At 45.4% G+C, this 14,453-nt stretch overlaps 1 protein-coding gene across 2 annotated transcripts in view; it reads left to right on the forward strand.

The window, feature by feature from the left end:
• Positions 1-1,111: 1,111 nt before the first annotated feature.
• kbtbd12 (kelch repeat and BTB (POZ) domain containing 12) overlaps positions 1,112-14,453 on the forward strand; it is a 60,402-nt gene continuing 47,060 nt past the window's right edge. Inside the window, exons 1-3 of one of the 2 annotated variants that reach the window (XM_078209980.1) lie at positions 1,112-1,382; positions 1,496-1,641; positions 8,972-10,194. In XM_078209980.1, the coding sequence (XP_078066106.1) occupies positions 9,119-10,194 (1,076 nt within the window). In that variant the 5' untranslated portion in view covers positions 1,112-1,382; positions 1,496-1,641; positions 8,972-9,118. The remainder of the gene's footprint in view (positions 1,383-1,495; positions 1,642-8,971; positions 10,195-14,453) is intronic. The other variant, XM_078209981.1, reaches the window with a different exon arrangement.

The following is a 14,453-nucleotide window of genomic DNA, read 5'->3' on the forward strand; positions in this document are numbered from 1 at the left end:
GGCCTGTTCCTGTGCTGTATTGTTCTTTGTTCTTTGTACAGGACAAAAAGTGTTTTGGTGATAGATTCAATCATGGCTTTCAAATGGAAATGAAATAAGCACCTGAAGGTGGCACAGCTTGGTATGGATCCTGCTCTGTCCAAGACCGCAAGAAACTACAAAGGGTTGTGAACAAAGCCCAGTCCATCACTCAAACCAGCCTCCCATTCATTGCCTCAGGAAAAGCAGCCAGCATAATCAAGGATCCCAGGCACCCCGGACATTCTGTCTTCCACCTTCTTCCATCAGGAAAAAGATACAAAAGTCTGTGGTCACGTATCAACCGACTCAAGAACAGCTTCTTCCCTGCTGCTGCCATCAGACTTTTCAATGGATCAACCATATATTAAGCTGATCTTTCTCTACATCCTAGCTATGACTGTAACGCTACATTCTGGACCCTCTCCTTTCCTTCTCCCCTATGTACTCTATGAAAGGTATATTTTGTCTGTATAGCACTCAAGAAACAACACTTTTCACTGTATACCAATACATGTGATAATAAATCAAATCAAAGGGAATGGCTCGAGCTAAATTGTGCTTGCAGGGAGCCAACATGTAATCAATGGGCCAAATGGCCTCCTTCTGTAAGGGCAGCGCGGTGGCATGGTGGTTAGTAGTGCTGCCTCACAGCGCCAGAGACCTGGGTTCGATTCCCGGCTTTGGTCACTGTCTGTGCGGAGTCTGCACATTCTCCCCGTGTCTGTGTGGGTTTCCCTCCGAATGCTTCAGTTTCCTCCCACAGTCCGAAAGACGTGCTGGTTGTGCATTGGCCATGCTAAATTCTCCCTCAATGTACCCGAACAGGTGCCAGAGTGTGGCAACTGGTGGATTTACACAGTAACTTCATTGCAGTGTTAATGTAAGCTGACTTGTGACAATAATAAATAAACTTTTACTCTGTGATTCCATAATTCTATGCTGGCTGAAACTACAACTACCACGATGCATCATATTTGGTGCATGGTATTGATTGCAATATAAACCAATGGCAAGACGGTAAGGCCAGATGACATTTAATAAGACCAATGGGAATGTGACAAAGGAGTAAGTGACCAGTCTGTACCAGTCAACACCTCGCGGAGGTTGTTCCGAGCGTAAAACAAGAAAAAGGCACAACCGTTTTCAAGATTCAATTAGCTTTAATATCTCGTGTAAAGAATTAAAATTCTGAAGCATTTAGAGAAAAATATATTGCAAAGATAAGTAACAGCCTTCTCTCCCTCTGTCCTCAATAAATATACGAAACCTCCCCTCACACAGTGCCTGAAATAATTGTTTCAAATTGGACTTGTCCCCATTCCAGATGCCCTGTCAAGGGTATCAAGGGGATTATGTTGGAGGTAAGTGGCTATTACCTAAATCGAGTTAGTTACTGAAAGGCAAAGTGTTTTTTTAATGGCACTATGGAGATTTGCACTATAAATAAACTGTTATATTCCTTCCCGTGGAAGAGGTTGTCAGAAGTGGTGTTGATCTCGAGGGTCTATTTTTAATGCAAAGTCACTGAGGCATGTGGCACATGAGGACTGGCAAACACAGACATACGTCTGTACTGTGACTCTTCAAGCAAGCTTTATGTTGGAAATTCAAGGGGCCAAGGTATTGGTTTTAAATTGGGACTAACTCAGAGTTAATAATAAATAGAAATGAGTGGTGTGAACAGTGTTCAATCTCCCAAAATTCCTCATGTCGCGAATTACCTTGTAAACTTGTGTTGACTTGTTGCAACATTAAAACTGATAGCTAATCCAAGCCAAGTACATCAAAGGACAGGTTGCAGGAGCTGGGGGGAATATTCAGCTGGTTGTGTGAGCTGGAATTCACTGTCAGAAAGGTTGTTGGAAGCAGGTAAATTTGTAACTTTCAAACTGGAATTAGTTAAATACTTGGAGAGGAAAGATACACAGCCACGTATAAAGGTCAGGAAGAATGTGTCAATAAAGACAAGAGGACCATAAACGAATGGTGAAATTTATTCTGCATTACCGATGCTGAGATGGGGGCGACGCGATGGCACAATAGTTAGCACTGTTAGCCTCACAGCATCAGGGACCCGGGCTCGATTCCAGCTTCAGGTCACTGTCTGTGTGGAGTTTGCACGTTCTCCCTGTGTCTGCGTGGGTTTCCTCCGGGTGCTCTGGTTTCCTCCCACAGTCTAAAGATGTGCGGGTTAGGTTGATTGACCATGCTAAATTGCCGCTTAGTGTCAGGGAGATTAGCAGGCTAAATGTGTGGGGTTACGGGAATAGGGCCTGAGTGGGAATGTGGTTGGTGCAGACTCGATGAGCCAAATGGGGCCTCCTTCTGCACTGTAGGGATTCTATGATCCCCGATGCTGAGATGGGAGAGGTCCTGTGGCCCAGTGGTTAGTGTCCTTGCCTCCACGTCAGAAGCTCTGTGTCCAAGTCCCACTGGTCATGGAAAGTGCGTTCATTATGTGGCAAAACAGGTTGTTCATCATTCTCCTGATCTCCAAGTAGGAGACTGTCCTGGTCTGCCATACTGCCAAAGACAATGGCAAACCACAGCAGCACTATGCCCAGCATAATCATAGACCAATCCAATGGAAGTCCATGGTTCCCAACACCCTCTTAGGGTACAGTACCTGAAGAAGGAGGAGGGTGCAGAGATAGAGTCATAGAATCATAGAGGTTTACAGAATGGAAACAGGCCCTTCGGCCCAACTTGTCCATGCCGCCCTTTTTTTAAAACCCCTAAGCTAGTCCCAATTGCCTGCAATAGGCCCATAATCCCTCTATACCCATCGTACCCATGTAACTGTTTAAATGGTTTTTAAAAGACAAAATTGTACCCGTCTCTACTACTACCTCTGGCAGCTTGTTCCAGACACTCACCATCCTCTGTGTGAAAAAATTGCCCCTCTGGACCCTTTTGTATCTCTCCCCTCTCACCTTAAACCTATGTCCTCTAGTTTTAGACTCCCCTACCTTTGGGAAAAGATATTGACTAGCTGATCTATGCCCCTCATTATTATATAGACCTCTATAAGATCACCCCTCAGCCTCCTACACTCCAGAGAAAAAAGTCCCAATTTATCCAGCCTCTCCTTATAACTCAAACCATCAAGCCCCGGTAGCATCCAAGTAAATCTCTTCTGCACTCTTTCTAGTTTAATAATATCCTTTCTATAATAGGGTGACCAGAACTGTACACAGTATTCCAAGTGTGGCCTTACCAATGTCTTGAACAACTTCAACAAGACGTCCCAGCTCCTGTATTCAATGTTCTGAACAATGAAACCAAGCATGCCGAATGCCTTCTTCATCACTCTGTCCACCTGTGACTCCACTTTCAAGGAGCTATGAACCTGTACCCCTAGATCTCTTTGTTCTGTAACTCTCCCCAACACCCTCCCATTAACTGAATAGGTCCTGCCCTGGTTCAATCTACCAAAATGCATCACCTCGCATTTATCTAATTTAAACTCCATCTGCCATTCATCAGCCCACTGGCCCAATTGATCAAGATCCCGTTGCAATCCGAGATAACCTTCTTCCTTCTTCACTGTCCACTATGCCACCAATCTTGGTGTCATCTGCAAACTTACTAACCATGCCTTCTATATTCTCATCCAAATCATTAATATAAATGACAATTATATTTTCACACCAGTTCTTTACTTAATAATAAGTTACTTGAAATTGTCATAGATTTTGTGACCTGTGACCTGGATGGAACTTTTAGTAAAAGCAGGTTGCGGAATGTCAAGTAATTATGGCTGGACTTCTCTGATCTTGTCTCTGGATTAGACTCTTGGGTCCCGCTGCAGTGAATGGAGCTTAGTGTCAAATTCTCCATTCTTGCTGGCAGCTGGTGTACAAGCCCAAAGAATTCTGGCTGAAATATATACAATTAAAGTCATGGGATTATCAAAGGACGGGGTGTTTATAAATTTCCTGTGCAACTTTAAACTTTTAATAACTTCGGAAGCAAGCAAAATAGAAACAAATTCCAGATGGCTGATAAAAGCATCGTTCATACTCATTTCATATAACGTTAGCAATGGTGCTGAAACTGATTGAAAGGGGCTGCCTGTCCAAGTAAACCAGATTAAACGATGTATCTCACAAACATTGGCCATTACCGGTTACCGGGCGGCACGGTGGCACAGTGGTTAGCACTGCTGCCTCACAGCGCCAGGGACCCGGGTTCGATTCCTGGGCGGCACGGTGGCACAGTGGTTAGCACTGCTGCCTCACAGCGCCAGGGACCCGGGTTCGATTCCTGGGCGGCACGGTGGCACAGTGGTTAGCACTGCTGCCTCACAGCGCCAGGGACCCGGGTTCGATTCCCGGCTTGGATCACTGTTTGTGTGGAGTCTGAACGTTCTTCCTGTGTCTGCATGGGTTTTCTCCGGATGCTCCGGTTTCCTCCCACAGTCCAAAAAATGTGCAGGTTAGGTGGATTGGCCATGCTAAATTGCCCCTTAGTCCCAAGGTGATTTTGATTTGATTTATTATTGTCACATGTATTCATAGAAACGCTACAGTGCAGGAGGAGGCCATTTGGCCCATCAAGCCTGCACTGACAACAATCCCCCCTCCCCTCCCCCCCCAGCCATACCAAGCTGTGATACAACTAGAAAGAATGCTTTCTGTGGTGCATCTGTAAAAGTTAGTGTGTGTCGTAGCTGATATGCCAAATTTCCTTAGTCTTCTGAGAAAGTAGAGGCGTTGGTGGGCTTTCTTAACTATAGTGTCAGCATGGGGGGGACCAGGACAGGTTGTTGGTGATCTGGACGCCTAAAGACTTGAAGCTCTTGACCCCATTGATGTAGACAGGGGCATGTTCTCCACTAAGCTTCCTGAAGTCGATGACAATCTCCTTCATTTTGTTGCCATTGAGGGAGTGATTATTGTTGTCGCACCAGTTCACCAGATTCTCTACCTCATTTCTGTACTTTGTAGGTATGTAGGTTAGGGGGATTAGTGGGGTAAATACATGGGGTTACGGGATAGGACTTAGGTGGGATGCTCTGTTGGAGAGTCGGTGCAGACTCGATGGGCCGAATGGCATCCTTCTGCACCGTAAGGATTCTACGACCGTTTCCTACGCTATGATAATAACTGTAACCCAAAAAATGTTTCATTAATTATAAAGCACATTGGGATGTCCTGAGATCGTGAAAGGTGACATATAAATGCAAATTATTTCTCTATCTGTGTATCTCTGCAAAAAAAAGTTAACGATTTTTAAAATAACAAGAGGATGATGTGTTTCTTTGCTTAAGCTATCTCTTAATGTCTTTCCTGAATGTCTTGAAAGGTTCCAAGTGGGATTAACTGAATGCTGAGTGAAGAGTGCATTTATCCCCAAGCACTCCTGAGAATAAAATGTGTGTATTTTCCAAAAGTAGATTTTTATCAGTGTGATTGCAATCAGAGTAAGCTGTCCCTGAGAGCCGTCATGTTTGAGTGCCTATTGGATCCCAGTCTCCACCATCTCCACAGCGCAGTGTGATTGCGTAGAGTTTTTCCCAGATACTTGGTGATGCTTAAAAAGTTGCATAAACATAATTTGTATTCCCCAGAGTGTGGAACGTTGAGGGGGTGATATGATTGAGGCCATTAAAAAGGTAAGGGGATTACAAATCTGTCAGTTTAACACCGGTTGTGGGGAAATCATTCGAATCTGTGGGTGATCTGAGGAGCATTTTTACACCAGAGTCAATGACGGCAGATATTTTAGTTTATTTAGTGTCACAAGTAGGCTTACATTCACACTACAATGAAGTTACTGTGAAAATCCCCTAGTCTCCACTGTCCAGCGCCTGTTCAGGTACATTGAGGGAGAATTTAGCATGGCTAATGCACTTAACCAGCATGTCTTTCGGACTGTGGGAGGAAATCGGAGCACCTGGAGGAAACCCACACAAACATGGGTCACTCCGCACAGACAGTGACCCAAGCCGGGAATCGAACCCAGGTCCCTAACACTGTGGGGCAGCAGTGCTAACCACTGTGCCACCATGCTGCCCCCCAAGTGGTTCCAAGGTGGTTGGATAGGAATTATGTTCAGGACTTTTTCAAGGATCTGCACTTGAAGTGCCATAACCTACAGGGCCACAGTTTAAGAGCTGGAAATTGATATTAGCCTGGATGACTCTTTTGGTCCAGCTAGCATGGATATGATGGGCCAAGTGGCCTCCTCTGTACCTTTAACTTTTCTTTTTCTTTTCTATAAGTGACTGAATAATTGAGCAGATTTGAGGTGATCAGAGAAAGTAACAATGTTTTGATGAAGGATAAGTCATACCTGACTAATCGATTTGAATGATTGGGGAGTCAGTATTTGTTGTCTATCCCTAATTGCCCCGTGAGAAGGTGATGGTGAACTGCCTTCTTGAACCCCTGCAATACACGCGGTGTAGGTACACCCACAGTGCTGTTAGGGAGCGAGTTCCAGGATTGTGACCCAGTGACAGTGAAGGAACGGCGATACATTTCCAAGTCAGGATGGTGAATGACTTGGGAAACTTGCCGAAGGTGGTGTGTGTGCCCATGTGTCTGCTGCCCTTGTCCTTCATGGTTTGATTTGATTTGGTTTGATTTGGTTTATTATTGTCACATGTATTGGTAAACAGTGAAAAGTATTGTTTCTTGCACGTTGTACAGACTAAGCATACCGTTCATAGAGAAGGAAAGGAGAGAGTGCAGAATGTAGTGTTACAGTCACAGCTAGGGTGTAGAGAAAGATCAATTTAATGCGAGGTAAGTCCATTCAGAAGTCTGACAGCAGCAGGGAAGAAGCTGTTCTTGAGTCGGTTGGTGCGTGACCTCAGACTTTTGTATCTTTTTCCCGATGGAAGAAGGTGGAAGAAAGAATGTCCAGGATGCGCGGGTCCTTAATTATGCTGGCTGCTTTGCCAAGGCAGCGGGAAGTGTAGACAGAGTCAATGGGTGGGAGGCTGGTTTGAGTGATGGAGTGGGCTATGTTCACGACCCTTTGGAGTTTCTTGTGGTCTTGGGCAGAGCAGGAGCCATACCAAGCTGTGATACAACTAGAAAAAATGTTTTCTATGGTGCATTTGTAAAAGTTAGCGAGAGTCGTAGCGGACATGCCAAATTTCCTTCACTTCCTGAAAATGTAGAGGCGTTGGTGAGCTTTCTTAACTATAGTGTCGGGATGGGGGGACCAGGACACCATCATGGTGGCAGAGGCTACAGGTTTGGAAGGTGCTGTTGAAGTTGGATAGGGGAATGTGCCTGTGTGTGTTGTCAATAGGGACGTCCAGAAGGTATTTGATAACGTTCGCTGCAAGAGATCATTCACAGATATAAAAACATTCGGAATTGGAGGTAACCTTACTGCATTTTCTGGAAATTGATTGAGGGGTAGCCAGGAGACAAGGAGGATGGGATAAAGTGGTTCTCCCTTAATTGGGGGGTTTGATAAGTGATGTTTCCCTGGGATCTATCCTGAATTCTCAACTTTTCACAACATTTATCAGGGACTTAGACAAATGAGTCGAGAATTCTATTGCCAAGTTTACAGATGACATGAAGTCAACGTCACAATAAGTTTGCATATAAAAGCAGGAAGGTCAAAATGGACAGAGTTAAATTAAATGAGTGGGCAAAACTGTGGCAGATGGTATATAATGTGGAGAATTTAATGTTTACTTTGTATCCAAGAAGGCCAAAGCAAATGTTTTCTAAATGGAACCAGAACCTAGGAACTGTCCAGGAGCAGAGATTTGAGTGCCTATGTGTGTGGATGACTAGAATCTAGTGGACAGGTACACAAACAACTACACGATAATTGTTATTACCAATCACGAGGGGAAATAGTTTTTGAGTAAGGGACAGGAGATTCAGAGGGAATTTGAGAAAAAAAAATCTCTCAAGGGTGGTAGGAATCTGGAATAGTAAGAAGTTTCACTTAGTGGTAGTAAATAAACCTGTTGGACTTTAACCTGGTGTTGTGAGACTTCTTATTGTGCCCACCCCAGTCCAACGCCGGCATCTCCACATCATGGAATCTGGAACGCGCTGCCTGGGAAGGTAATGGAGGCCAGATACCTGACAACCTTTAAAGAGTATTTGGATGAGCACTTGAAACATCATAATATTCAAGGATAAGGGACAAGTGCTGAAAATGGGATTAGCGCAACTTTAGTAGTTGTTATTGTTGGTGCACATTCGATGGGCCGAAGGGACTTTTCTGCGCAATGTTATTCTAAATAGAATACTGTCCTTAATCTCAAGAGGTCTAGTATACAAAGTGGAGGGAGTGGTGGCACAGTGTGGCAGTAGTGTGTACCACTTACAAGAGGCACTGCAGCAACCCCTTCAACAGCACCTTCCAAACCCGCCACCTCTACCACCGAGGAGGACAAGGGCAGCAGACACATGGGAGCATCACCATCAGCAAGTTTCTCTCCAAGTCACTCACCATCCTGACTTGGAAATATATCGGCCGTTCCTTCGCAGTCACTGGGTCAAAATCCTGGAACTCTCTCCCTAACAGCACTGTGGGTGTACCTACACCACATGGACTGCAGCGGGTTCAAGAAGGCAGCTCACCACCACCACCTTCTCAAGGGGCAGTTAGGGATGGGCAACAAATGCTGACCTTAAATAGATGCTCACAGAACATAAAGAAATGTTTCTGTTGTATATAAAAGTTCAGCCCGCCTCTGAAGAGCTGGGCAGCACATCTGAGAAAGGACATATTGACCTTGGAGGGGACGCAGTGCAAATTCTCCAGAATTGAATTGGGGCTAAAAGGGTTAACTCATTAGGCCAGGCCATCTGGGGGTGAAGTCAGGAAATGGCAGAACATGCTTGAGGGGCTGAGTGGCCTGATTCTGTTCCTATTCAAGGATTTATTTCTTTTACAATATTAAGCTGTAGAACTGGTGACAGGGCATTCTGGTGGAGATTTATTTTATATGTTCTGCTTACAGAGTGGAGAAAATGGTCCTCTGTTATCATGGATTGCAGAAATTGAGGTATTGCAGTTGACAACCTCACGGAATCAAGTGACAGCAAAGACAGCTTGAGATAACACAAAACCTTTTTGCTACTTTCTTGAAAGCAGTGGGAAATCACTGATGGCAGCCATGGATTGTGAGAGCAACGTCAGAGCCAAGCACAGCTTGAATTTGCTTCAGCAGATTAATAGAATGAAGGACTCGGATGAGTTGACCGATGTTGTGCTTGTTGCACAAGGGTCCAAGTTCCCGTGTCATCGGCTCATTCTGGCCACGTTCAGCCCTTATTTCCGAGCGATGTTCACCTGTGGCCTGGCAGAATGCAGTCAGAGAGAAGTCGCGTTACACGATGCGCAGTCCGAGAGTGTGGCAACCATCTTAAACTACATGTACCAGTCAGACCTGTGTCTCACCAACGCCAATGTCCAGGGAGTGGCCACAATGGCTTATTTCCTCCAGATGGAAGCTATTTTTAAGGCTTGCCAGAACTACATGATGGATCACATGGATGCCTCAAACTGCCTCGGGATTTATTACTTTGCAAAGCAACTGGCAGCTGAAGACTTGGCTGATCAGGCGAGTAAGTACCTCCACCAGCACTTTGCAGAGGTCTGTTTGCAGGAGGAGGTATTGGAGATCGAAGGACACCAGTTACTGCCCTTGGTCTGCTCTGATGATCTCAATATTTCCCGTGAGGAGAGCATCTTGGATTTGGTCCTTCGATGGGTGAATCACGACCAGATCTCACGGGCAGCTTACCTTTTGGAACTCATGAAGAAGGTCAGATTGGAGCTCATCAGCCCGAGCTTCCTGAAGGAGTCCCTCAAAAGGAACATTGTCCTTCTGAGCAATGCAGAATGCTACAACATGATTCAGGTTGCTGTAGAGACCATTGAGAAGTCCCAGCAACATCCGTCTCTCAGTTTACGTTACGGCATGGAAAATACAGATCTTCTCCTCTGCATTGGTAACAACGGTCACGGGATAAAGTCGAGACACAAGAGTTATACCGAAACCAGCTATTGTTATGCACCCACAACAAAAAAGTCTTATTATATTGTGTCACCAAGATCTGGTGAAGCTTTGGGATATGTCTGCACTGGAGTTGTGACTGAAAATAATGACATTATTTTAACTGGTGAAGCGGGAGTGAATCGACTATCGAGGCAAAAGACAAACAACGTGGAGCTAGTGAGGTGGGTACATTTAGGGCATTTTATTTTCGGGGGCGGGGAGGGAAGAAGGGGGAGGATAGCAACCCTCAATGTTAGCAAGAAACGTTCCAGAGTGAAGGTTCCACGTGCCAGGTGATGGCTAGAATTTTACCGTCCCGCCCGCCACGGGAATCGGAGCGGGCGAGGGGCAGACTATAGAAAGGTCCGTCAATCACGGGTGGGATTTTACGGTTTTGGGATGAGTGAGGCCGTAAAATCCCGCCCAATGAGACCCTCACCTCCTCTGCCTTCAGGTACCATACCCTAGGCAAACATTAGTGACCATGGACTTTCCATTGGATTGGTCCATGATTGTGTTTGGCAAAGAACTGCAGTGGTTTGCAATCTGCAGAATAGCCGACCGGGAAACTCTCCCACCCTTCCTGCTGGCTATTCAGGTGTATTCAGAGGCTGATAATCAACTTGTTTCATCACATTATGAATGAACGTTCCTCGCCCATCGAAGGAAGGTGCATTCCTTATGCTGTTGGCCTATTGTGCCACACTACTTCCTCCTCCTTGTCTAGTTGTCTTCATACCAATGTTAGAATCATAGAATCACTATTGTGCAGAAGGAGGCCATTTGGCCCATCAAGCCTGTACCGACAACAATTTCTCCCAAGCCCTAGCCGCTTAACCCCACGTCCCCCTGACACTAAGGGGCAATTTAGCATGGCCAATCGACCTAACCCGTACATCTTTGGACTGTGGGAGGAAATCGGAGCACCCGGAGGAAACCCACGCAGACACGAGGAGAACGTGCAAACTCTGCACAGAGAGTGACCCAAGCCGGGAATCGAACCCTAGTCCCTGGCGCTGTGAGGCAGCAGTGCTACCCATTGTGCCACCGCGCCACTCAATGTTCCCTTCTGTGCCAATGTGAGTTTCCATGTGTGCCTACTGCTTCTTTTTCAGTGAATGTGCCAAACTCTCCTGTCTTGGGGGATTTGATGCAATCGGTTTGTACCCATCAAGAGAATGAGAAGAGCAGAGTCCAGAGCTGCAGATTTATATATCATTCAAAGTAGCAATACAGGTTAACAAAACTATTAAAAATGCAAAGGAAACATTAGGTCTTGTCCCTGAATGAATAAAATTTTAAAGTAAAAAAGTTATGTGAAACTTCAATAGAATCTTGGTTGGACTACACTAGGAATACAGTAAACAGATCTGATCTCTTTATTACAAAAAGGATGCAGAGAATCAGAGGATCCTTGCAGTTCAGAAGGAGGCCATTTGGCCCATTGAATCTGAACCGACTCTCTGACAGAACATCTCAACCAGCCCCCCCCCCCACCTTTCCCTGTAACCCCAAGCATTTATCCCGCTAATCCCTCTGTCCTACACACCTTGGGACACTAAGGGTCAATTTAGCACGGCCAATCCACCTCACCTGCACATCTTTGGAATGTGGAGGAAACCGGAGCACCTGGAGGAAACCCACGCAGACACGGGGAGAATGTGCAGACTCCACACAGACAGTGACCCAAGGCTGGATTCAAACCCAGGTCCTTGGCACTGTGAGGCAGCAGCGCTAACCACGATGCCACCGCGGTAGAGGAGAAAATGTAAAATAGCCCAGGACTGAAATTATAACAATTAAGAAAGTGTGAACAGGCCGCTGGGGGAGGTGGATGGTTGGGGGGGGGGGGGGGGGGGGGTGGTGCTTTTTTCTCTAGAAAAGAGAAGTCTGTGGGACAACCAGAAATGATCAAAGTCTAGAGGAAATAAAATTAGATAAATTTATGATTTTCCTTTTGCTAAATAAACTGCTGCAGTATTTGGTGCACAAACTCTACCTTCCAAATTTAATGGGAAAAAAAATCACACTGCGGAAATGTTACAGCGAGTCTAAAAATACAAAATAAAAACAGAAAGTGCTGGAAAACCTCAGCGGGTCTGGCAGCATCTGTGGAGAGAAAGACAGTTTTCGCTTTGAATGCAATGTGACACTTCTGCCAAAGGATATATGTTGGACTCAAAACATTAACTCTGTCTCTCTCTCCACAGATGCTGCCAGACCTGCTGAGTTCTTCCAGCATTTTCTGTTTTTATTTCAGATTTCCAGCAACGCAGTGTTTTGATATTTTCTCAGCCCGGAGATAGTGGGCTCTACAAATCCTGAGGGATTTTGACATTTTTTTTGTTCTTTTATTTATTCATTTGTGGGACATGGGTGTCACTGGCTGGCCAGCATTTATTGCCCATCCCTAGTTGTCCTTAGAGGACAGTTGAAAGTCAACCACATTGCTGTGGCTCTGGAGTCACATGTAGGCCAGACCAGGTGAGGACGGCAGATTTCCTTCCCTAAAGGATATTAGTGAACCAGATGGGGTTTTCTGACAATTGACAACGGTTTCATGGTCATCAGTAGATTCTTAATTCCAGATTTTTTTAAAGTTTGAATTCAAATTCCACCATCTGCCGTGACGGGGTTTGAACCTGGGTCCCCAGAACATTAACTGAGTTTCTCCATTAATAGTCTCGCGATAATACCACTAGGCCATCGCCTCGCCATTTTGCATGTGAGACAAGCGATAGTGAATTGACAGCACATTTTACATCTTTGCGTTGACCTTATTAGACAGTTAAAACCCACCTCTGACTTCACAACATGCAAGATCATTGCAAAACAACAGAGCACATGATACAAAATGGGTATCCTGCAACTATACTTGGATTAATTTCTCTAAAAATGCGGCAAGCAAAGACTTAACTACAGAGGACCCAACATATATGAGGCAAATGCAAAAAAAAACAAATAGCAGGAAAATGGCATGGGATCAAATGTCATAGAATCATCGAATCCCTACAGTGCAGAAGGAGACCGTTCAGCCCATCGAGCCTGCACTGATAACAATCTCACCCAGGCCCTCTTCCCCGTAACCCCACGTATTTACCCTGCTAATCCGCCTGACACTAAGGAGCAATTTAGCATGGCCCGTGAACCTAACCCGCACATCGTTAAACAGTGCGAGGAAACCGGAGCACCCGGAGGAAACTCATGCAGACACGGGGAGAACGTGCAGACTCTGCCTAGACAGTAACCCAACCCGGGAATCGAACGCGGGTCCCTGGCGCTGTGAGGCAGCAGCACTAACCACTGTGTCTATTCAGGAATATGTCCCATCAGAGTTGACAGCCCAGCTCCCTGTGACTATGCAATTATTAATCCAGATCACCAGGTGTCTGTTGCTATTTACAAGGAACTTTTGGGGCTATGATTTGAAAGTTGCAGGGTTGTTTTCAGGGATTCCCGGAGTCAGTGTTTGTAACCACCCGTCCCCAAGCTAAAAAGTTTGAAAGAAAGAAAGATTTTGCATTTATGGAACACCATCTACTCCTACTGCACATCACAAAGCGCTTTACAGCCAATGAAGTGCTTTTGAAATGTTGTATAGCAGGAAAAGTGGCAGCCAAATTACGCACAGTAAGATCCCACAAACAGCAATGTGATAATGACCAGATGATCTGTTTTTGTGATGCTGATTGAGGGACAGAAACATAGAAGATAGAAGCAGGAGGAGGCCATTTGAGCCTGCTCCGCCATTCATTACGACCATAGCTGATTGTCCAACTCAATAGCCTCATCCTGCTTTCTTCTCATAACCTTTGATCCCATTCGCCCCAAGTGCTATATCCAGCCACCTCTCGAACACATTCAAGATAAACAACTCCCCTGCTCCTCTTCCAAACAACACCATGTGGGATCTTTTGCATTGACTTCAGAGAGCAGACTGGCCTTGGATTAATACCTCATCCAAAAGATGGGCTCCTTTGGCAGGGTGGCACTTCCTCAGTACTGGCACTGAGAGTGCCAGCCTGGGGCTTTTATGTTGAACTCCTGGAGTGGGATTTTAACCCACAATTTCTGAGTTCAAAAGCACCAGTGCTGCCAACTGTGCTAAAACAGGATGTGTCGCTCGCTGTCGACCTTCCAACTCAATCCGATTGGAACAGATGCATGTTTACTTCACAAGAAGCAGAGATTTGCCTCTGACTCATGGGTTTGTTTCTTTCCCTCGCTCAGACATCTGACTTCTCATTCAGGGCTAAGTACCCTCTAATGATTTGCTTATGTGCCTTATTATGGTTTTTGGCTTCCACACAAGATTCCTGAATCTATATTGTCCAATCTTTGACTGCTTACAGCCCACTTCCCTCATCGTACCTCTGCTTCTAAATGTCAACTTGACTCAACAGTAGCCCTCGTGTCTCTGAGGCAGTAGCTTGTGGTTTTT

The sequence above is a fragment of the Mustelus asterias genome, chromosome 3 (assembly GCF_964213995.1).
Source record: "Mustelus asterias chromosome 3, sMusAst1.hap1.1, whole genome shotgun sequence".
NCBI lineage: Eukaryota > Metazoa > Chordata > Chondrichthyes > Carcharhiniformes > Triakidae > Mustelus > Mustelus asterias.